The sequence below is a fragment of the Thermothelomyces heterothallicus genome (genome assembly GCF_042370625.1).
Source record: "Thermothelomyces heterothallicus CBS 202.75 unplaced genomic scaffold P884_scaffold_8, whole genome shotgun sequence".
Lineage (NCBI taxonomy): Eukaryota > Fungi > Ascomycota > Sordariomycetes > Sordariales > Chaetomiaceae > Thermothelomyces > Thermothelomyces heterothallicus.
In genome coordinates, this window is record NW_027192569.1 from 317,255 (window position 1) to 340,428 (window position 23,174).

The 23,174-nt window shown below is 56.1% G+C and overlaps 8 protein-coding genes across 8 annotated transcripts; 5 read left to right on the forward strand and 3 right to left on the reverse strand.

The window, feature by feature from the left end:
* Positions 1-1,157: 1,157 nt before the first annotated feature.
* On the forward strand, positions 1,158-3,333 carry P884DRAFT_197834 (ferric reductase NAD binding domain-containing protein; the record flags this gene model as incomplete). Its single annotated transcript, XM_069438097.1, has 4 exons — positions 1,158-1,438; positions 1,514-1,666; positions 1,751-2,628; positions 2,744-3,333. 4 exons carry the CDS (start codon positions 1,158-1,160, stop codon positions 3,331-3,333), a joined length of 1,902 nt encoding a protein of 633 aa, XP_069298433.1.
* A 1,140-nt stretch (positions 3,334-4,473) lies between these two features.
* P884DRAFT_197838 (uncharacterized protein) lies at positions 4,474-7,417 on the forward strand (the record flags this gene model as incomplete). Its single annotated transcript, XM_069438098.1, has 3 exons — positions 4,474-4,496; positions 4,699-4,834; positions 5,600-7,417. 3 exons carry the CDS (start codon positions 4,474-4,476, stop codon positions 7,415-7,417), a joined length of 1,977 nt encoding a protein of 658 aa, XP_069298434.1.
* A 776-nt stretch (positions 7,418-8,193) lies between these two features.
* P884DRAFT_258322 (uncharacterized protein) lies at positions 8,194-10,860 on the forward strand. The gene has a single exon (XM_069441224.1). The coding sequence runs from the start codon at positions 8,535-8,537 to the stop codon at positions 10,512-10,514; it is 1,980 nt and encodes a 659-aa protein (XP_069298435.1). The 5' UTR covers positions 8,194-8,534; the 3' UTR covers positions 10,515-10,860.
* Positions 10,861-11,194: 334 nt separating this feature from the next.
* P884DRAFT_323284 (uncharacterized protein) lies at positions 11,195-12,206 on the forward strand (the record flags this gene model as incomplete). Its single annotated transcript, XM_069445440.1, has 2 exons — positions 11,195-11,304; positions 11,392-12,206. 2 exons carry the CDS (start codon positions 11,195-11,197, stop codon positions 11,831-11,833), a joined length of 552 nt encoding a protein of 183 aa, XP_069298436.1. The 3' UTR covers positions 11,834-12,206.
* A 139-nt stretch (positions 12,207-12,345) lies between these two features.
* Positions 12,346-12,948, reverse strand: P884DRAFT_197572 (uncharacterized protein; the record flags this gene model as incomplete). The annotated part of the gene is made up of 3 exons (XM_069438072.1): positions 12,346-12,604; positions 12,659-12,697; positions 12,770-12,948. The coding sequence occupies 3 exons, from the start codon at positions 12,946-12,948 to the stop codon at positions 12,346-12,348; spliced, it is 477 nt and encodes a 158-aa protein (XP_069298437.1).
* A 2,098-nt stretch (positions 12,949-15,046) lies between these two features.
* Positions 15,047-15,784, reverse strand: P884DRAFT_276818 (uncharacterized protein; the record flags this gene model as incomplete). The annotated part of the gene is made up of 1 exon (XM_069443003.1): positions 15,047-15,784. One exon carries the CDS (start codon positions 15,782-15,784, stop codon positions 15,047-15,049), a length of 738 nt encoding a protein of 245 aa, XP_069298438.1.
* A 1,282-nt stretch (positions 15,785-17,066) lies between these two features.
* P884DRAFT_241354 (chromatin-remodeling complex ATPase-like protein) lies at positions 17,067-21,197 on the forward strand. Its single transcript, XM_069440214.1, has 4 exons — positions 17,067-17,376; positions 17,468-17,635; positions 17,690-20,665; positions 20,727-21,197. The coding sequence occupies exons 1-4, from the start codon at positions 17,281-17,283 to the stop codon at positions 20,862-20,864; spliced, it is 3,378 nt and encodes a 1,125-aa protein (XP_069298439.1). The 5' UTR covers positions 17,067-17,280; the 3' UTR covers positions 20,865-21,197.
* Positions 21,198-22,873, reverse strand: P884DRAFT_291391 (WD40-repeat-containing domain protein). The gene is made up of 3 exons (XM_069444099.1): positions 22,664-22,873; positions 22,000-22,597; positions 21,198-21,933 (listed from the first exon to the last, which is right to left on the reverse strand). Exons 1-3 carry the CDS (start codon positions 22,711-22,713, stop codon positions 21,556-21,558), a joined length of 1,026 nt encoding a protein of 341 aa, XP_069298440.1. The 5' UTR covers positions 22,714-22,873; the 3' UTR covers positions 21,198-21,555.
* Positions 22,874-23,174: the final 301 nt, after the last annotated feature.

A 23,174-nucleotide genomic window follows, 5' to 3' on the forward strand; every position in this document is an offset into this window, starting at 1 on the left:
TGGGAGTGGACTCTTGGATCTTGGTTCTCGAATGCGCTGTGCCATCCAACGGTCAGATGCTGTTCTTGGCTGGTTCCTGTATTATCCCCCCTTTAGCCGAATTACAGATGCGACTGTCCTGCTAGTCACCCCGGACGTCGCGTACCACGGGGCCCGCAGTGGCTAGCCCCCCAAACGGCCTTGTCCTATCCGGCCAGGCACCGTCTTCGGTGCTTTGTCAAGCTGACCAAATCCCAGACCGGAAGTCGACGCTGTTAAAAGAGAACCCCAAAATGGTCGTCGCTGGGACGGAACCCGCGACGGACACCCGTCGATCCGCACATGGCAGCCCCCGAGACCCTGCGGAAAATGCCGTGTACGTGGGTGGGTGAGGTGTACAGGTGTATATGGGAATACGGAGTACTCGTGCTCCGTACCATGTCATCGTGACCAGCATTGCTTGCCAACATGTTCTGGTACCGCCGCTGGCGCTCCGGCTCGAAGCTTTGTTAGCGGAGAGGCCTTCAGGCATGCCTCGCTCGCTTTGGCATGCTAGAACTTGCCATCTCGTTGCCTCCGTGGTTACGGTTCACTCGCAAGTGCCGTCGTACGTAGACCGCCAGTGGCCCTTTGACACCGGACTCCTTCCTCCATGTGACGCTGGCTCAATCAATGATTCACTCTAGGAGCCATTCTTGCCTTGTTACAGCTCTCTTGTCCACTCAGCCGTTCTATTTTCACGCCCCCCCCCCCCCCCCCCCCCCCCCCCCCCCCCCCCCCCCCCCCCCCCCCCTCCCTTCCACCCTTCCCACCGGGCACCCTTCTTTTCCATAGTCCGTCCTGTTGCACGGACAGGGCAAGGAGCAGGTCTTGGTCGACGATGGTGCTGAGGTAGATGGAGGCCACTTATGTACACCGGGGCCCTCGAGGAAACGTGCCACTACCCCATGGATGATCTAGACCGCCGTCCCATCCTCAGCAGCTCTGGAGGTTCTCTGGCTCTCTCTCATAAAGGGACTGGCTCTTCGTAAGACGACGTCTGGGATCTTACTTTACTACCCAAGAGTCTCTCTCCCCAACCAAACACCCCCCCCTTTTTTTTCTTTCCTCCTCCTCCCTCCTCCACGGAAGGCGCCCATTACCTAGGTACCTTCTTCCCTTTCACCAATTCCCCCAACATGTCCTGGTCGTCCGGTAACCCTTCGAGGGAAGGTGGGCGCGATGGAGGCACAACTCAGGCTCACACGGGGGGCCACGGGCCCGACAATCCCGCCTTGATGGCCTACTTTGCCCAGAGACAAGTGCTTTCCGAGAGGCTAATGAGGTACTATGCCGCTGCCATCTGTGGTCTGGTCGCCGTCTTCGTTGTCTTCCACTGGGCGCACTGGGCCTGCGTCAAGATCGAACGTGCAAAGCGACCTACCGGACTGCTGGGCCGCCCGTTCGTCACGACTACGAGGTATGTATGGGCACGACTTCCCTCCCGTCCCTCTCTCGAAAGGGGGGCCCCCCGGTACTGACCTGCTGCGCCCAGGCTAGCAAGGAACTTGCTGGTACGGAAAGTTCCCGGGTTCAAGTCCGCCGGACATGCCATGGTCACCGTGGCCTATGTCGCCATCAACGCCTCTATCGCATTCTCCAATGTGGACTTTGGCTCGATGGGAGGCTTGGCCCACAGATTTGGGTGGTATGTCTGACTGGCTGGCTCCACGCCGCTTCTTCGTCCGTATTGTTCGTGAGCAGCCGCTGATAGAGCCGCTATCCGCCGTAGGCTGACGCTCGTGAACCTCGCCGTGGTCATATTCTTGGCGCTCAAGAACACCCCTTTGGCGTTCTTGACAGCCTACTCGTACGAGCGGCTCAACTGCCTCCACCAGATTGCCGGTTGCACGATGTTCATCTTGATGGTCCTCCACGCGTCCCTGTACACGGCCTTCTTTGCCAGCGAGAAGCGGTTAGTGGCCATTTACTCCCAGAGCTCGGGGATCGGGGGGATCGTGGCCGGCTTTGGCTTTTTGAGCGTCGTTTCGTCCGCTCTGGTTCTCAGGCGAATCTGGTACGAGCTGTTTTACGTCACGCACATAACGTCTTGGGTCCTGGCCATTGTCGCTCTCGGTGTCCACCGGCCCGAAATTGCCAACAAGACGCTCGTCGTCGTCCTCATCGCCGCCTCCATGTGGTCCGTCGACCGCGTCATCAGGGCATGCAGAGTCCTGTATTACAGCACCAACAACGAGGCGAGATTGTACCCCCTCCCCGATGGAAGTACCAAGGTTGTTTTCAAGAAGGTGCCCTCGAGAACACGGCCGGGAAAGCACTGCTTCATCTGGATCCCCGCCATCCGCAAGTTCGAGGCCCACCCATTCACGATCCATGGGAGCTCGCCCGTCGAGTTTACCGTCAAGGCCCGCTACGGATTCACGAGCGACCTCCACAAGTATGCGGCGGCTCACCCGGGCGAGGCCGTGACGGCTTCGATCGACGGACCATATGGCACGTTCCCCGACCCAATGGGGTTTGACAAGATCGTGCTCATTGCTGGGGGCGGAGGTGCTACCTTCACCTTCGGCATTGCCGTCAACGTCCTCGAGAGAATGCATGAAGACTCGCCCAAGGACATTGTCTTCATCTGGTCGGTCAGGAAACACGGTGAGTGGATGATGATGATGTGCCTCAGGCGTGATAGCCTTCCTTTTACCATCGATGATCTATGGAGCTCCTGAGGCTTGCTTGCTAGGAACCTGACGGCGTGATCGATTGGCAGAAAACCTCTCCTGGTTCAGGGAGCAGCTCGAATTGCTGCGAACCCATGTGCACTCGCCCAAAGTCAGCGTCTCTCTTTACGTCACGCGAGCGCCATCATCGACGTCCGACCTCCCCAGCGGAAGCGAAAGCGAGAGCACCGAACAGAGCGGCCGGCCCGACACTTCTTCCAAGGATACCGAGTCGCCGCCCTTGTCACCGGCAGCCAGTTCAGACCCCGAGAAGGACGCTCATCGGACCGCAGCACCAGCCGCTCGCCGCCCGTCCTCCGGCACACACGGCGACTCCGAGAGGGAAAAGGAGGGTGCCGGAGAGACTCGGGCCGAGCACACCGGCCTGGCGGAGAAAGGATCTCTCAAGGCCGCGGCCGCCGGCGCTCACACGTTCTTCGAACATCCAGTCAAGATAGGGCGGCCAGATGCGGCCTCGGTCATCCGGGACGCAGTCAAGACCACGCCGCGGGACCGGCGTGTCCTGGTTGCGGCATGTGGTCCGGACGGTTTGATGCGTGTGGTTCGGGATACGACGGCAAGATTGATCGTTGGCGATGGTCCGGCCGTGGAGCTGCACTGCGAAGAGTTCGGCTGGTAAAGGATGCGGGAGAAGGTACGGAACACAGTACCGTATACTGCGTTAATCTCTCCCTGCGTTACGTCCGGTTCGACAGGCGTTCAAGTCGGGTTGCGGTTCCGCTCCCTTCGGTTATGGTTCATTTGTTGGCGGTTTGAGAATGACAAAAAGAAAAGGGGGGGGGGTATGTCCATGTATATATCCTGCCCAGGCGATACGTATTTCCAATTCAACCATTTCTGTGTCTGGTGAGGTCAACTGGCAAAACAATTCTGACGCAGCTCCCGTCTGTCCCCTCCGTCCTGCTGAATGAGTAGGAATATCTGGCTCGTTTGTCCAGCCCGGTTCCCTTCACCATCTTTCAGGTACTGGCTCGCATACAGCGCTACACCGAGTAAGCAGGTAGTTGAGACGGTAAGACGGATCGACTTGTTAGTCCATGTACGGAAAAGAGCTGGGACCTGAAGCGGCTCGACTCTCTTGCTCATGTTAAGCCAACGAAACCAAAGGGAGTCAGCAAGGAAAGAATGTGCCTCGTCCCGACATCCGGCAATTTGGTAATCGAAGTCTATCACATCATTCTTTTGATTTCTTCGCGGTTCCGATCACGACCAGACTGGGACGTTGGGATAGAAAATGGAACTCGGAAGCGGCCGAGTAACCCCTCCGAGCGGCTGACGAATGGCGGGGCAGTCGAGGAGCTGCAAGCTGCTCCGTTTCTCGGCACGCGCAATCACTCTACACTTAGTGTGGCGCTAATGCGAGGCACCCTCACCACAGGTGCCCGCGCAGTTCATCAACAAGACTTGGAGAAACCAGCCTCTCTGACTTGCGTGGATGCTGACCCATCCTAAGCCTTCTTATCACCGCAGCTCCAAGAATCCAGCTTGTACATACTTTGTGCTCTGATCCGCATCTGCCGCGCTTTCGAACTCTTGCTCCCTATCGCTATCTATTTTTCGTTGATCCTCATTGATTGACGTCAGCGAACTGTGACAGCAAAGTGGTTGTGTGGTGCGCCCCGCTAGTTTTTTTGCTCAGCCATCTAAGAAGGGCCCTGAGCTCCGCCTAAGACACCAAGCTTCCGACCAAGGCAGACGACGCTGTTGTCGCATCGCAAAAGCAACCCATAGCAAGAAAAGAACCTAGCTACCGCTAACCATGCGTAGTTACACTTTCAAGTGGTCAGTCACACCCCTTTGTCAAGGAAATTTAATGGCCGAGGGCAGCCCAAGCAAGAGCTTGCAAGCAACGCTAGCTTTTAGCTCGCCCGAGATGGTCGTCAGCTTCCCTGGATCGCGCGCTCCCGTTACGGGTGATCGCCACTGACGGATTGATCGCACATCGTACCGGGACGGTAAGTTGCTAACGCCATTGAACTTGTAGGCCACACGACGCCGAAGAGGTGTACGTTACCGGCACCTTCGACGATTGGACTAAGAGCGAGCGCCTCGAACGTGTCGGACAGGCGTTCCAGAAGACGGTGACATTCCCCGACTCCGTCGACAAAGTGCTTTACAAGGTCCGTGAGCGATATATCCCCTTTCGTTTCGTTCCGTTTCGTTCCGAGCAATCGGCATGGTGTTATCGACGCGCGCTAGCTCCCAATGTGCACTTGAGGGGAGAGAACTCGTTTGAGCGGAAAGGGATGGCCATATGTGCAGCCCGGCCAGAGAGAGCTGGTGAGGGGTAGCATGCTGTGCTGAAGCGGCGGTGAGCTCGGTGAGGATGGAGCAGGACCTGCCCGCCGATGCCAGCATACCCCACCATCAACCAAACGCGACGTCTGCGCGACATCGCGGCGCTTGCTGGCAATGCGCCTTCCCCAGCCGTCAGTTCTAGTTGATGGGCTTCTTCCTTCTCTCTCTTTCCTCCGAAGCTGTTTTCGGCGCACATTTCCCCTGATTGCCTCTGCTCTCCCTGCCTGGGGGCTGTGATGACGCAACCTTGTGCCCCTCCAACTCTCGGCGGGCGGGCGCGGCAAGCAAGAACGAACAATTACGGGCAGCCGATCCCAAACCCACACTAGCGGCAACTGTGGAACCCCTCGGTGCGAAAAAGCAGTCACCTGCCCGTGACCAAGTAGACGCGACAGGGGAGTCGGCGCCTTTGCTCTCATCTCGTCGACATCGATTACCCCCTCTTTTCTGCGCCCGTGCCTCGGATCGGCCTGGGAGCCCCGCTGATTGCTTTTGCATGAAAGCGTGACCTTAGCATTGGCAATTGAATGTTTTTGAACTCGGGTCATTTCTGTCTTCCAATTGCTGACACATCACCGAATTGACAGTTTGTTGTCGACGGCAGCTGGACCACCGATCACACTGCGCCTCAAGAGAAGGACCAAGAGGGAAACGATAACAACGTCCTGTTAGCCGAACAGATGGATAAACTAGAAGAAGCTTCTCAGGCTGCGGCCATCAACAACCTTGTTCCCGAGTCTACAACAGCTCAGTTGGCCGGCGCGGTTCCCCTGGAAACCAACAAGGAGGAGGAGAAACAGAAAGACGAAAAGGATGAGGGGCAGGTTGCCACCTCGGGCGCTGCTATCCTCAGCTCCGCCGCCCCTGAATCTACCACCGCGCAGTTGGCTGCCGAGGTGCCACGAGAGGAGAAGAAGGAGAATGACATTCCTCCCGGCGGCTTCCCCGAGACTCCTGCGACCGAGCTTGAGAAGGAGGTGAAGGTCGAACCCCTCCCTGCTGCCGAGGGCGCCATCAATCCCATCAAGCTCGAGCCCGGCGAGGAGGTCCCGAAGGACATCACGGCCGGCGCCGCTGTCGACAGCCACGTCACCCTCGACAAGGATTCGTACGAAAAGAGTGACCGCATTCCGGGCATTGAAACCACGCTTCCGTCTGTTTCTGGCAACGTAATCCCTGAATCGAGCTTGCCAGTCGCCACCCCGGACGTTGCTACAATTAGTACGGTCACACCCGAGTCAACCACCGCCAAATTGGCTGGCGATGTTCCCTTGGAGCCCAAGGTGCCCGAAGTTGTGAAGAAGAGCCAGGAGGAGGCCGAGGTCGAGCCCGAAGCCAGTGCCAACAGCGAGGAGGTGAAGGAGAAGGCAGCCGTTGAGGAAGAGCTCCTGAACAAGGTTGCCAAGGCTCCCTCTACCTCCGAGGGCACTGCCGGAAAGGGCACCGGGAACGCCGAGACCGACAAAACGGCGCCTGAGAACGTGGTCGCTGCTGCTACCACGGCTAGCGATGTCTCTCCCGAAGTCCCGGCTGAGGTCAAGGAATCCCTCAGGGAGGCAGGTGAGAGTCCCGAGGCCGCTGTTAACACCGCCGCCGTGGTTGAGAAGAAGGAGTACGAGGCCGAGCTCCTGGAGAAGGTGGAGCCGGCAAAGGCTACTGACGAGTCGTCCACCAAGGTCGCCGAGGGAGAGGATCTCGCCAGCACCGAGGGGGCCAAGGCTGTTATTGCGCAGGCGGAGGCAGAGGAGTCCCTTCCAAAGCCCATAGAGGAGCCCGCGTCTGCCGAGGCCCCTCAAGCTGAGACAGAGCCAAAGCCGGCCGAGGAGGCAACTGCTCTCGCAGTAGAGCCACCCCAACCTACCGAGGCGGTCAAGACTGTTGATGAAGCCAAGTCCACGGAGACACCAAAGCCCGCCGAGGAGGAGAAGCCTAGCGACATCAAGCTCGCCGAGGGCATCGCGCCTGCGGTGACTGCCACGGCCGTGGAGCCGCCGAAACCGGCCGAGGCCGTCAAGGCAGTCGACGTGGCCGAGCCCGCAGAGGCGACGAAGGCTGCCGACGAGCCCAAGGCTGCCGTCGAACCGGCCGTGACGACTGAGCCCGCCAAGACTGCTGATGAGCCGGAGCCCGTTGAAACTCCGGCGGCTACAGAAGGGCCTGCGGCTGTCGAGGCGGCAGAGCCCGCGGCAGAGCACGCTGCTGCGACGGAGCCGGCTGCACCAACGACTGAGGCGGCCGCGACAACCAAGGTTGACGATGCGAAACCGGTGACGAACGGCTCTACGACCGACACGCCTGCCTCTAAAGCCACCGACGGGGCCACAGATAAGGCTACATCTGACAAGAAGAAGAAGCAGCACAGGATCAGCGGTTTCTTCAGCAAGCTGAAGAGCAAATTTGCTTAAGCAGGCATTGCTGTGTTCTCGAGCCTGCTCATCCTGTTGTGGCGGCCTGATCGAGTCCTCAAGCAGGGTTCAATGAGGGTGATGTTTCTCGCTATGAATAGGTGCCGTTCGCGCTTGACTTCGTGTTACTGGTGGTTTCTTGTTTGAATGAGGTGAAGGTCGGTTGTTTGGGAAGTTGACAAGTGGTTGCGATATCCAACTCTCTTACCATAGGTTGATTTCTGTATGGGTGGCTTCGTCCAAGGCTAATGGGACTGTTTTGGTTTCTGCCGCTGCTTTGCGCCGTTGGGTGAGCTTGAAGCCTACAGGTGCTTGGGAGCAACAGTGCTTGAGGCTAACCTGTTTAGTTACGGGTGGGGGTGGTAGTTAGTTATATGTACTGTACGGAGTAACGTTAACTAGTCGCAAAGAATGATGATGCGATATTCCCCAGCTCTTTGGGCCAGTTTCGATCGTTTCGCAGCAGATTGCTGGACGCCAATGTACAGTACAAACTCTATGCGGAAATTTTATGTCTTGGATCGATGGTGCCATTAAATGTTCAATTGCTTGTAACAATGAGCGCTGGATCTACCAAATAACAGTCGGGTTAACCTATGTCCCCCATGCGCATGGTGTCAGTGTTGGCCACCGGGTCAGCTGACGGCCGCATTGATGACCCAAGTCGCATAGTTATCTATCGCCCGAGCTTTGCAGCCACTCCGCCAATGGAGCCCCGAAATTGCCGCCATTTGCCCCGCGGCATCGTGGCTCTTCCTCTTCCTCCTTCCTGGTCTTCCGCCAACTCCCGTGGGGTCCAGGTCGGGCCCCTCCACCATCGCCCTTGCTATCTACGATGTCCGATTGATAGATCGAGCTATCAAATCTCAATATTCGACCCGACTTAGGGACGAGGTTCCAGACGTGGGAGTGCGTGGCACGAACCACCAAGTCTCCGAGTGACCTGGTAGGCGCAGGCCCGCTTTCACCTGCCAGACCCGGCCAGCATCAGTCATCGGCAACGAGCCGAGTGATTGACCTCCTCCCACTCAGCGAGCCGCCAGAGCTCGTTTGTTACGAGCCAACGCTTTGCGTCCCGCGTGCCGACTCATTGCTCTTCTTTCGCGCGAGCCCAATCATGAATTCGACGTCATCGGTCTCGACGAAGGCGCCCTCGGCTCCTGCACCAGCGAATCACTCGCCATCCGCCCCTCCATCCTCGAACAGCGGCTTTGAAACGAACCGCCGCCAGAACCAGGGCGTGATACATCCTCAGGCGGCACCGAGGAAGAGTCAGGGCGCAAGGAAGCAGCACCGGAATCAGAGGCGGCCTGGAACGCAAGGCGGCGGTTCGAGACACCTCGACGACGAAGACGCAATGACCGAGATTCGGGCACTGCGGAACGCCTCCAGCAGGCGTGGTCAGATGTCCATTACGCATCTGATGAGCTACGCCTTGCCACCTCGCCCACACGAGGAACACCACAGCTCCTACTCGCGCTCCTACCGGCGCAACCCGTCCTGGGGCGTGGGCTCGGGCTACCACGCTGCCGACAAGGCTCGCTACATCCATGCAAACTATCGCTTCGTCGTCAACCCCGGCGGGACATATACCGCCCAGGCGGCTGACGCAGACGAGCACCTTGATTGGAACGATGTGCTTCAGGTTATTGCGTCGGCCGAATCCCAGCAGACGTCGTGTCCCATCTGCCTCTCCGAGCCGGTCGCACCTCGCATGGCAAAATGCGGTCATATCTTCTGCCTGCCCTGCCTGATGCGTTTTATGAACACCATTACGAGTGACGAACCGGGAAAGAAGCAGACTCGGTGGAGGAAGTGCCCTATCTGCGAGGACTCAATCTACTTGTCGGATGCGCGCCCCGTCAGGTTTTACGCCGGCCAGGAGTCTCCGTTGCCGCGTAAGGGTGACGACGTCATCCTCCGTCTTATGATGCGGTCCTCGACAAGCACACTGGCACTGCCAAAGGAAAGCGCGGCCGAAGTGCTCCAGTCCGGCGATGATGTTCCGTGGCATTTCGCGGCCAATGTCATGGACTATGCCAGGATCATGAAGGGGACGAGTGCCTACATGGCCGAGCAGTTCGACCGCGAGGTTGAAGACCTCCTCAAGCAGGAACAGGAGGATGAGCTCCTGTACCAAGAGGACAACGAGTGGACACAGAAGGCTATCAGGGCAATCAAGACGGCAAAGGAAAAGCTGGCTGAGCTGAGCGAGGCAGAAAAGGTGGCTGCCCTGGCCTCGACTCCGGGACCGAAGCAGTCCAAGCAGGCCGAGCAGGACTTCTACTTCTACACGTCTCCGCCACACCTCTACCTGTCGCCGCTGGACATCCGGATCCTGAAGACGAGATACGGGTCCTTCTCAGCCTTCCCCTCCACCCTCCTCCCAAGAGTCGAGCACATCTCAACCGGTCACACGGTCGATGACGCTTTGCGAAAGCGGGCGAAGTATCTCGGCCATTTACCTCGAGGATGCTTGATCAGCTTTCTTGAATGCGACTGGACGGACATCGTTCCACCTGAAATCCTGGATAGTTTTTCCGAGGAGATAGAGCGCCGCCGTAAACGGAACCGGGAAAAGGCGACGCAGGAGGAGCGTGAGCGGCTTCAAGCAGAAAGGCTCGAGGCAGCCGCTCTTCGTGATGCGCGGAGGAATTTCGGGGCCATTGATGAGGAGGTGACTGTGCGTTTCGGAAGCACCGGCTCGGACGAGCCAGTAGTCGATATGAACGACTTCATACCTCTTGGGGCTGAAGGCGCAAGTCCGCCTAACCCGAGGACCGGCTTTTCTTCTTTGTCGAACATCAGCACCAGCCCCTCCGGCCGGAGGACTGTCTGGGGGACGCCGCTGGTTGGACCTCCCCCAGAAGCCCTTCCGGCGACCCAGTCACAGGTGGATGACGGATGGTTGAAGGATGATGTTGTGTTGGAAACGTTGGGAGCTGCCGACGTTGCTATGCAGCTGGAGGCGTTAAAGGTGGAGTCGAATGGTGAAGGTAGCTCAGCGGTTCAGGCTGCAGGGCCGGGTGGCGGGGGCAAGAAGAAGAAGAAGCAGAAGATCACGTTGATGAGCACTGGCGGTCGGCGGGGTCTTTAGGCAGCGTGGCTGTTACCAAATCTCGAAAGGGAACGGGGGGAAATGGGGTAGAAGTCCTCGTGGAAGTCCGACCCCCGCGAGAAAGGCGCGTATTGGATTAGAGAAGAACGAGCCCGGTGAAACAATCCAGGCTGATGGCGCTCACGGCGTTCTCTAAGGGATGGAAATTGCTACTTGGTACTTCAAGGACTTGGATTGGGTTGATACCGCAACATCATAGGTACGGTTTTGCGCCGCGTAGTTTCTGCCACTCTCCGTTACCTGCTTTGTTGGCGGTACACGGAAGTGAAATCGAGTAGTCGTAGTATAGCAATGACCGAGATCGTCAAGCAGAAGCACCCTCCTACGCATGTGTCCTTGCAGCCAATCTCTTGCTCCTGGCCATCTCAGCTAAAGGACTTCCAACACTTGTAAGACGTAAACTCCTCGAGGGAAAATGATGGGCAAGCTGGCAAAATTAAGGAAATTGCTTAAGATTGCCTGCGCCAGGTGCCTTGTTGGTCATGGTCGCGGTTGGACTTAGGTTTGGTAATCTGAATTGTCTGTACGCCTTGAACCTAGTCAAAAGGATGTATGGCTTGACTTGTGCAATGATCTCGAGCCCGAAGGGAACGACACACAAATAGAGGCTCGATCGGGATCCCCTTCTAGGAGCCATGACACCACTCTCCCATGATGCCATGACGACAGCTGTGTTATGCATGCTTTTAACATCTCAGTCCGGAGAACTGGTCTTCTTCCATCTCGATCCGGAGGGAACAGAGCAGTACAACTACACCTCCGCACCAAGGTAAGCAGAAGCATCTTGCCCAATGCGCCGGGTTGACCGAGAACCATGTCCATTGGCATTGTGCACTACCAGGTGACGACGGGCGAGTAACATCCCCGTTACTCGCGAAGCGACCGGCGACATATCCAAGGACTCGCTGGCTGCGGAGTCCGTCCGCAGGGGCGGCGAGTTCGCCTCCAACCCCGGCCAAGAAGAACAGGGTCCCCAGAAGCGGTCCCAACAACCGCAAGCCCAACCCGGGGGCGGCGGTCTCGAAAGCCAGCAGTCCTACGCGGGCCCGGCGCCGACCTATGCCACCAACCAGCGGCATCGCGACCCGGCGGGCCCGCACGGCAGGAACCTCAAGGACGGCGGCTTCGAAGGTAGCGGCACCGAGGCCGGCTCCGGCCCGCTGCCGGAGCCCGGCAGTATGGAGGACCCGACGCGGATCGCCACCGGCCTGGCCGCCCAGGGACGGAAGGAGGCCGGGACAAAACAGGAGGGCGGCGTGGAGGGAAAGATGTTGGTACACGGCGCTGGGAGGGGATAAGGCTGCCTGAGTCGAGAGAAGATGGAGGCAAAAAGAGGTGCGTCAGGGAGGCAGCAAGAAAAGTTCCGATTTCCTTTTCTTTGGGGGTTTGACGTGGAGGAGCATTCAGAGCTTGAATGCCGAAAACAAACATCAAGCTGACCCCGCCCAAATTGGTCCATCTCTGTTGTGGCCCTCCGTCCTGCGAGACTTTGGAAAGAGCAGTTGGTTTCGGAGAGAAAAAAATACCATTCATTGGCTCGATCTGTTACCGCTTGCTTGTAACTACGAAGACGTGTCACGCAAAACGCCGTCCTATTACTGATTAACTACTAACTCCAGATTAGATATTAGCCAAAAGAGAACCCAACCGCGAGGTCATTGCTGGCATTCAACGTTCCGGGCTGGGTTAGCATGTCAACACAACAGGCCCGTATCTGCGGGATCCGAGAGGAGATCTTGTCCAGAGCGGCGGCCGATTTGCGAACTCTACCACCCCAATGTTACCGTCAGACCAAGGGGCCCTCGTCCGTTTAGAGGACAACGGCAACCACACCAGCAACGGCGGCAAGGACGCTGCCGGCGTTGAGGGCGAGATCGGCGCCGCTGTTGGTGTTGGTGGGACTGCTGCCAGTGGAAGTCGCGGTGCTGCTCTCAGAGCCAGTGCTAGTCGGATTCTGGTCATCGGTGGCTTTCGCCGGTGTCGACGCCGTCTTGCTCGCCGACGGGGCGGACGTGCTGGACTTGAATTGGCTGGCGTAGCCGCAGAAAATATCACGCTGGCCGGCGTCCCTCTCTGGGAGGGGGTCAGCAAAGGTGAAGGGAACACGGAAGGCATTGAATGACTTACGCTGACGGTCGTCGTTGGGGCAGTTGTTGTAGCAGCTGTGGTGAAGTCCGGTTGCGTCAGTGGGAGAGCTATATCAATCGCAAGTTGTGGTGGGGAGAACGGCGTACGTGAGGATGGATTCCCAAGAGGCACACCGGCACTCGTAGTCCTCGGTTCCGCAGTTCTCGAGCTTTGCCTTCTCAGTGCTGAGACAGGACTCGACAATGTAATCGGCAGCGCAGGTGCTGGTAGACTGGGCCACGGCTGACGAGGCCAGGATGGCAAGAGGGAGCAGGAAGGTCTTCATGTTGGGCCGGGTGGAACGCAATAAAGATCTCTCGGTAGGAAGTGGAAGAAACGAGGGCGGGAAGTTACTCTGGCTGCTGCTTCGTTTCGGCTCAGGGTTAATGTACGTGCGAGACACGGACGATCATGGAATGTGAGGGGGGGGTCTCACATGGCAACAGACTTCAATTACAGCAACAACGGGAAGCGAGCGCACGGTGGTCGGATGAAGCTGGGTTGGGGAAGTGGGCGCGGTGGGTTCAAGAATGGAAGCCGGGGGAAATAAATGGCACGCTAACTACTCTGTAGGTGACCAACATAGGAATGGCGCCGCCGCATGCACCACAACCCCAGACCTCTCTCATCTCGAGTCCACCGCCCCTGCTCGGTGCCCTCCACTAACTACACTACACTACATTACAACCCGAGTGGCCTGGACTTCTCTAATCCAGCAAGGAGGCGGCGTTGTGGCTGGCAGGAACTCTGCGTGCATCGTGTTCCCGCCTACCGAAAATAATCGTGTGCCAATGGGCTTTTGTTTCTTTTGTTGACGAGCGGGGGTCAGGTTTGATTGTCTTGATTCAGATGCAACCCAGTGAAGGAAGGCTTCATGGGGCGAGTCCAGCTGGCCAAACCAAACAAACGCGACGTCGCGTCGAAGCGGCCCCGTTGATTCGCCAATTGGATTGGGCATGCTGTCAAGGGCCGCTCGTACATTTACACCGTAGTACAGAATACACGGACATATTTCGTACTGTATGTACGGACGTGTACGGACAATACTTCTGCAGTTGCAAGTACGTAGTGTAGTTACCATCCCTGCAGTTCTAACCAAGCTTTTATTGCACGCCATCCGGTTTGCAAGACGGGCCTGGACTCTTGTCCCCAACACAAGAAACACCTGTATGACAGCAATTAATTGCGTCCATTACGGAGTACAGTCCACTGCATGGCTACACAGTAGTTTACATACACTGTTTTTTTTTTTTCCGTGACGGATACGAACACTCTGCTGTGAGCCGACATCCCTAGTTAACTAAGCGCTTGCCACGATCGCCGGAGCGCACATCAGTGGACCTGGGGATCCGGGGCAACATCCGAGAAGGAGGATGGGGCGGGTTGTTGACATGCAACAACCCCCCAAAAGGATACAAGGATATCAGCTGCCCAAGGAACTGAACTGAACCCAAGCAGAAAAGCACATTTTGTACTGAACAGATAGATGTAAGAGTTATCTTGAAGTTGACCACAACTTTCAACCCTGACCTCTTCGACAACGTTCCATGAGAGACAGCACAAGTGGTTACTCGCTTGAGTTCCTAACCATGCCAACCTTCATTATTTAGATTAATGCTACTTCTAAAAATAACCATACACAGTAGATCGCTGAAGATGGGCTCTTCTCCCGGAAACCATGTCGACATTGAAAAGGTACTCTGCCTGCGAGAGAAGCCTCCTTCGCATGGTCTCCGCCGGCGAGCGTGGGTGAACGTTGGCAATGGATAGTCACGTATATGAGGTGCTGCTACGAGGTGAGTGCAAAGAGGGATGCCTGATACAGAGAAGGACTCGAACACCGTCGTCGGAGACCAGCAGTAATAGCTCGTATTATGGGAATCCAGTCATGAGTACGAACACTCGTCGGCTTTCGAATCCGGAGACTTCGTTGAACTGGATTCCCACTCAAATGGGTTGACTGGGGCAAAACACAGACCTGAAAATAAGACAACAGGATCTTTCCGGCTGGCATTGTGTCTCTTCATTAGAACATTGCAATACTCGGGTATTGTGAAATGACGTACCGAAACAAGGGCTACATACACGAAAAATGTGGGAAATATCAAAGAACTTCGGAAAGAAAATCAACATGTCTTCTTGCATGATGTGGTATCAAGTAACGCCCGGATATGCTCCATCTAGCTGTCATCCCGCCTTCTTTCCCTGTCCGTCCCCTTGAAGCCCATGTGTCGTCAAAACCGTGCCCATACCCATGCGCTCCCAGGAATGCGATGCAATACGAATAAGATGCGCCTCCCATTCCTCCCGCAAAAGAAATAACTCCTCAGGGCCTCGTGCGGACAGAACGGATCATGTACGTGAATCGTCCACTCGGCCGCCCGTTATGCCAACCGGCTTCGCTTCCCCCCACTGCCAAACATATCCCTACCGTTTCCATACTCTAGACTGCCCAGGTCAAATATCTCGGCAAGGTTGACTTTGCGCTTCTGCCCCGCTCCTCTTCCAAGCGTGGTCCTGGTCCCTGTCCGTCCGTTCCTGTTCCTCCCGTTGCGAGATGCTGCTCGTGTATTGGAAGAGTTGATTGTCTGACCGTCCGAGAGATTGAGGTTGGCGAGTCTCAGAGCTTCGTCGTGGGGATAAGGATGTGATGCCTGGAAGTTGAATGTTTCTTGCGACGGGACGACAATGTCGACGTCCTCCACTGCGTGGCTGGGTTGTATGGGCGCTGTCGCAACAACAGGTGGCGCTGACTCGTCCCTCGCCGGCGTCTCGTCCTTGTCTCTTGGTCGTTGTACTGCTGCGGGGGTGGCGCGTTGGATGTGTGGTGACGATAAAACTTGCGCGTCGGATCGTTCTGCCTCATCATCGCTCTCGAGTGGTGGGGATGTCGAATCTCGCCCCTCTATCCGGTCGATCACCCATCTCCGGACTCTTTGCCCTTCTCCATCACACAAGCCGATGTTCTCCCTGTCCAGGAAGGATAGCAGATCCTCGAGGCAGTCATGATAGCCATCGGCGCGCGACTTGGCTTGGGCCTGCGCCGAAGTCTTGTAGAGCTTCGTGACAGAGAGCGCAGCGGCCTTGAAGGCATCAAGCAACTCGTTCGCCTCGACGCTCATTGTACGTGGGCAAACTTGGCTCGGTAAGGCGTGGCGGCGGCTGGGAGTGTTCGATCGGTGCTTGCAATGTCCCCCCGGGTCAAGTTGGATTCCCCTCCTCGTTGAGTGTTGGACAGAGTCTAGAGTGTGACTGGTAAATTGAGGGGTTTTCACGGGCAGGGCCAAGAAGATGAATGTGGGCCGGAGCGGAGACCAAAACACTTGTAGTTGTGGAACAGACTGGTTTCCGTGACTACAAGTGGTAGAGGATATTATTCAGTTTACGGGCGCCGAACAAGAGGCGTCAGGCGTTGTCTGTTTTTTTGCTGGTGTCGAGACGAGGTTCGCGATGGAAGACGACGAAAACAGCTGCTGGCCGGCGCTGTGTTGTCACCTGCCAGTGTGCTAGAGCATTGGCTGGAGCCTGAGTCAAGCACCACAACCGGAGGTTGGCCGAAGGTTCCAGCTGAACATCGTTCGCGATTGGAAGGGTCTGTGGGGCTTTGGACCATCTCATATTGGAACCCAAGTCTCGGCACGCTGAAGGGGGGCAGCTTACCTAATTCGCCCTTCTACATACTCTGTAGTTAGTAATCCCGAGCCGAAAAGAGCAAACCGGCTCACAAAGCAAGGACAAGTGCAAACATGTTGAAATGCTTCAGTCGATTTATATCGAATCGTGGATTTCTAAAACAACGAGAGAAAAAAAAGGGGGGAACAAGCATCACGAAAGAGACGGATACCCAAAGATTGCACGGAGTCGCAGAACCCAGAAGGCTGGATTGAGCTCTTCGTGTCCTGGATGTATGGACAAAGGATCGCCCAAATGCGACGAGTTTCGACTGTCGGCGCAAAGATGTGACTTGAGTAGAGAGGCGTCTCGATTCGTTATATAGCCTTCTGACGTTGTATCTGGAATATCTGATGGGGAACGAACCGTGAGGCATCCTCTGCTAGACGCCGACTCACGGTACTCCAATGTTCCAGAGGTTGCCGCTCCTACGAGGACAGTGGACATGCTTCTGGCTTCCCACTAGAGCCAACATCGAAATCCTAGCCATGAAATGGCATTGCACCTAGCCTACGTGATCAATTGTGGAATGTGTCTGATCAAGTCGGACTTCCGAACTGAACACTCTTCTAGTGGCAAGCCAGAGCTCCCTTATCCCTGATCCAGGCGTCTCATTTTCTGTAGCGGGAAAGCCCCGAGTCGACCGCCCGTTCAATCCCCTCCGCGGTGTGGCGGCTGTGATTGGCTGAGGACGCGGTTTGAACCATTTGAAGTTCCTCAACCTCAGAATTTCGCAACCTTTCAGCATCCACCCAACTCCAACGCCTCTTCCTCCGAGTTGTCCGTGTTCCCGTTGCGAATTGCAGCCACGAAGCCTGCGTTCATCCCCCCAAACTTCCGGATAGTGAGGAGGTTTCTACCTGTCGCGTAGTTGCACTTGTACGCACGAGCGCGTCCGAGTCGCGTACTGCAGCTCGACGCTCGACCGAGGGCCTAAGCCGCCACCATGGCTCCCCGTGCGAAGCAGAGCGGCAACGACACCGATGCGTCAATGCCCGACGCACCGGAACAGAGCAAACCAGTACAAACGGCCGACGACATGGTAAGACCTTTCCCTCTGCGCCTGTTCCCTGTCCTGTGCCTCCACGCTCGGTCCGAGTGGTATTGAGGCGAGCTGACCATCGCTTCTGCAGGAGGTCGATGGAACCCCCGACTACACCGACTCCGACACGAATCCAAATACTACTGCCAGCAGCGTAGCTGGTGACCCCGTCGTCGACGGCCGCAAGAAGCGATCAGAAGCCAACCAGTTACGTAGGAGTATCTTCGGCAAAAAGCACGACCGGCTGGGCGAGTCGAAGGTGAGAAGCGCTTGCAGAAATGTCCTCATTCAACCGCACCTAACACTTCAGTAGGAAGATGATACACTCCGTCGGTTCCGGTACCTCCTGGGTCTCACTGACCTCTTTCGCCACTTCATCGAGACAAACCCGAATCCCAAGATCCGCGAAATCATGAAGGAGATTGATCGACAGAATGAGGAAGAAGCCAGGCAGAGGAAGCGCGGCGGTCGCCAGGGTGGCGCTACTAGCGAGAGACGTCGCCGAACCGAGGCTGAGGAAGATGCCGAGCTGCTCAAGGATGAAAAGGATGGAGGTTCTGCCGAGACCGTCTTCCGGGAGTCCCCTCCCTTCATCCAAGGCACCATGAGGGACTACCAGATCGCCGGTCTGAACTGGCTGATCTCTCTTCACGAGAACGGCATCTCAGGCATCCTTGCCGACGAAATGGGCTTGGGCAAGACCCTGCAGACTATCGCCTTCCTCGGTTATTTGCGCCACATCATGGGCATCACAGGTCCTCACCTCGTCACTGTTCCTAAGTCTACCCTCGACAACTGGAAGCGAGAATTCGAAAAGTGGACGCCGGAAGTCAACGTTCTCGTTCTACAGGGCGCTAAAGAGGAGCGCCACCAGCTCATCAATGATCGGCTGGTAGACGAGAACTTTGATGTCTGCATCACCAGCTACGAGATGATTCTCCGCGAGAAGGCTCACCTCAAGAAGTTCGCCTGGGAGTATATCATTATCGACGAAGCGCACCGTATCAAGAACGAGGAGTCATCACTGGCTCAAGTCATCCGCATGTTTAACTCTAGAAATCGCCTCCTCATCACCGGCACCCCTCTCCAGAACAATCTGCACGAACTCTGGGCCCTCCTCAATTTTCTGCTCCCCGATGTGTTTGGCGACTCGGAGGCCTTCGACCAATGGTTCTCGGGCCAGGATCGGGATCAGGACACGGTTGTTCAGCAGCTGCATCGCGTGCTGCGTCCTTTCCTGCTTCGCCGCGTCAAGAGCGACGTTGAGAAGAGCCTCCTTCCTAAAAAGGAGATCAACGTCTACATTGGCATGTCGGAGATGCAGGTCAAGTGGTATCAAAAGATCCTCGAGAAAGACATCGACGCGGTCAACGGAGCAGGCGGAAAGCGTGAGTCTAAAACGAGACTGCTCAACATCGTCATGCAGCTTCGGAAGTGCTGCAATCACCCGTACCTTTTTGAGGGTGCCGAGCCTGGCCCGCCTTACACCACTGACGAGCATCTCATCTACAATGCTGGGAAGATGGTTGTCCTCGACAAGCTGTTGAAGAGGATTCAGAAGCAGGGCAGCCGCGTCCTCATCTTCTCCCAGATGAGTCGTCTGCTGGATATTCTGGAGGACTACTGCGTGTTTCGAGGATACAAGTACTGCCGCATTGACGGCAGCACGGCGCACGAAGATCGTATTGCCGCAATCGATGAATACAACAAGCCGGGATCCGACAAGTTCATATTCTTGTTGACAACCAGAGCTGGTGGCCTGGGCATCAATCTCACCACGGCCGACATCGTGATACTATACGACAGCGACTGGAACCCGCAGGCCGATTTGCAGGCAATGGACCGGGCTCACCGTATCGGTCAGACCAAGCAAGTTGTTGTCTACCGCTTTGTCACGGACAATGCTATCGAGGAGAAAGTCTTGGAGCGCGCCGCACAGAAGTTGCGCCTCGATCAGCTGGTCATCCAGCAAGGCCGCGCTCAAGTTGCTGCCAAGGCTGCGGCCAACAAAGACGAGCTGCTTTCCATGATCCAACACGGAGCCGAGAAGGTGTTCCAGACAAAGGGTGCGTTTGGAACAATGGCGGAGAAAGGGAGCGAGCTGGATGACGACGATATCGACGCGATCCTGCAGGCCGGCGAGACCCGAACCAAGGAGCTAAACGCTCGATACGAGAAGCTCGGTATCGACGACCTCCAGAAGTTCACATCGGAGTCGGCCTACGAATGGAATGGCGAGGACTTTGCCGCGCGTAAGAAGGATATCGGGATCAATTGGATTAACCCGGCAAAGCGTGAGCGCAAAGAACAGGTTTACTCGATTGACAAGTACTACAAGCAGACATTCAACGCTGGAGGAAGGGCTGCCGAAGCGAAGCCGAAAGCGCCCCGTGCCCCAAAGCAGGTGCCCGTTCACGACTACCAATTCTATCCCCCGAGGCTCCGCGAACTCCAGGACAGGGAGACGGCATACTACCGCAAGGAGATCGGGTACAAGGTTCCTCTCCCGGAAGGCGACGATGAAAACCTGTCAGAGCGCGAGGCCGAGAGAGCTCTTGAACAACAGGAGATTGACAACGCCACGCCGCTCACTGAGGAGGAGCAAGAGGAGAAACAAGCGCTCGCCCAACAAGGGTTTGGTGATTGGAACAAGCGCGATTTTCAACAGTTCATCAACGGCTCCGGGAAATATGGACGGCACGACTACGAGGGGATTGCACAGGAGGTTGACAGCAAAACACCTCAAGAAGTCAAGGCATATGCCAAGGTCTTCTGGCAGCGGTACACCGAGATCGCCGATTATCACAAGTATATCAAGATCATTGAGGATGGCGAGGAGCGGATGCGCAAGATCGAGCATCAGCGCAAGATGCTGCGCAAGAAGATGAACCAGTACCGCGTGCCGCTACAGCAGCTCAAAATCAACTACTCGGTCTCGACCACCAACAAAAAGGTGTACACGGAAGAGGAGGACCGATTCCTGCTCGTGCTTTTGGACAAGTACGGCGTGGACTCGGAGGGCATCTATGAGCGTATCAGGGACGAGATCCGGGAGAGCCCACTCTTTCGGTTCGACTGGTTTTTCCTGAGCCGGACGCCAACCGAGCTCGCGCGTCGTTGCAATACGCTCCTTACTACGGTTGTGAAGGAGTTCGAGGATGTCAACACGACCAAGTCGAACGGCGCGAACGGGAAGTTCAAGCGGGAGCCAGACGATGATGAGAATGACGAGGATAGCATCCTGGGCTTGGCGCCTGCCAAGAAGAAGACGAAGGCAAACGGTGTCAAGGTAAGCGGTCACTCACATTCTGGTCACGCGGCCCGGCTACCAGCGCTGACTTGTGTTGTAGAATAAGGCTCTTGACAATGTGAAGTCGACAAAGGGCAGCAAAGCTAACTCGACGTCTCCCTCGCGGGCATCGAGTGTTGGCTCTACAAATTCGACTCCCGCTGGCGCAAAGGCCAAGTCTAAGGGCAAGAAAAAGTAGCTCGAAGAGAAACTGGAGGTTGGGCTCGATCAACTTACTACTAGGGCATCGAAGGGTTGGGGAAAGGAGGCAGTTGTTTGATGACGTTGCATGTTGGGTTACTGACACATTTCTTCCATTTTCCCCTACCAACGTCAGTTGTACATTTCTCCACTGGTGGCATATTGGGTGTCACGTCTGGCGGATCGGTGGGTAGATCGGGAAGGGGTTGGCGTTTCGGTTTTTTTTCTTGTAATGGAGAGCAACAAGCAGTCTGGCATTGTCGGTAAGCTTTGCTAGTGCGGTTGAACAACCAAACCCTTATAGTCAATTGAGAAAACAACTCTAGGCGGTGTTGCTTTGCCTTTTTATCCCCACCGTTTCGCTTCATGTTGGAGACGGAAATTAGTATGGACGCTCGAAACAAGGAGAACTACGAGGGCCAGAAGAGGAGGCGAGGAATAGCTGAAAGACGGGCCAGTGTAGGGTATCTGCATCCCCCCGGGGAACGCGCGGGACCGAGCTACACGAGCAAACTATACTCTTTGGGCGAAGAACCGAAGAATTTTTTTTTTTTTTTCCCTTCCCAAGTGAGAGGGCGTTCTTCTTCTTCCTCCCACCCCTCTACTTCGACCCTACCGGCCCAAGTTCGTGTCCCTGAACGCCATTGTAAATGCCGAACCATCACCCTCAAACCATTCTAGAGCTCTTCTCAAGCATTCCCTGCCGCTAGCTTATTCTGCCTCTCCCTCTCAACCTCGTACATGAAGTCGAAGTACCCCTTGTCGAAATGGTGCACTCGTACGTAGCCGTCCTCTCCGCCGCTAGCGTATCCCTTGCCGGTCGGGTCGGCGGCGACGGTGTTGAGCGGGCCGAAGTGGCCGCGCACACGCCCAATCTCGTCCTCGAAAATCTTGTGGTAGAAGCGGGCCTCGAACTTGCCCTGCCTGGCGGCCGTGGTCGTAACGTCCATGGCGGCTTGGCCACCACCTAGTATGACAAAGTCCTTCTTCGGAGTGATGGTGGCGCTGTTAAGTGGCGTGTCGGCGGTGTAGGTCTTGAGGACTTCAAGATCCTTGGCGGCGATAAGCTAGAAAACGGTGTTAGCATAACCTGGCGAGTTGTCATTGATGATGTGATGTCTGCCAGGGTATACCTTGGCGGTCTTGTCTTTTGATGCGGTAATGAAGTACGTCCTGTCATGGGACCACTGGAGGTCTGTGATCGGCTGGTTGAGCTCGTGGATTGGGAAGTTGTAAATCAGATCGCCCGTCTTGCCGTCGTATTGGGAGATGGAGCCGTCCTCATGGCCCGCGATGATGTACTTGCTCAGGTAACTCCAGCCGGCAACCGTGGCCTTGCTCTCGTCGCATACGATAGTCAAAGCCTTCTCGTCTGTCTGCTCCGCCTCCACGTCGACCTTGATGTCCAACACAACGATAGTGCCCAGGTGTCCCATGCGCTTCTCTGTTACGCCCAGCAGTTTGGTACCGTCCTCATTGAACTCGACGCGCTTGACAGCCGTAGGGAAGTCCCATGTCTTGAGGCACTTGCCCGTCTTGACATCCCAGAGCCGGATCGTGTTGTCGGCAGAACCCGAGGCGAGAATGGTCGAGGTGGGGTCGACATCGATGGTCCAGATGGCACCTTGGTGTCCGCGATACGTCCCGAGTCGTTCGCCGTTGTGGGAGTACCAGACGCAGATTATTTGATCTTTCGAGACTGAGAAGATGAGGTCGCCGTCGGCATTGTATCTGCAGAGAGGCGAGCAGGTCAGATTCGAGGCCCAGCAGGATCTGCAAATATCAAGGGCAACCAACCTGATCTGGGTCAGGGCACGTTCGTGGCCCGCCAACAAGATGGGCCTCATTCTGACGGTACTACGGCTCGGTTGCGAGCGCCAAGTTTACTGTCCTTATGATGTGATTGTATCCTTCTCGGCGGGAAATAGCAGATATCAACTTCGGGACGTTCTTTGCGAGCTACTGCGGGGCGTGCTCTCAAGGCGTAGGTATTCTTCCACCGGATGGATTTGCCCAGTAATTTTTCCGCAGATTGTGCGCCGATAGGCTGCCCGCAGCAATCGCGGGGCGAGGTGCTGCCCCACTTAACTAATCAGACAGACTAGGCTGCAAAGTGGACCTGAGTCATGCTGGTGCTGAGAGTGCGCCTGACCAGACTAGAAACCCCCCTTAAGTGAGCATCACGTGATATAATCTGAGAAATAAAGATATAAAATTTAGGATTAATTCTAAATTGTAATCTTAATACCTAGTAAAAGTTAGAAAAAGAAAAAAAACTAATTTTAAATTAATTTTAACTTTAATTTAT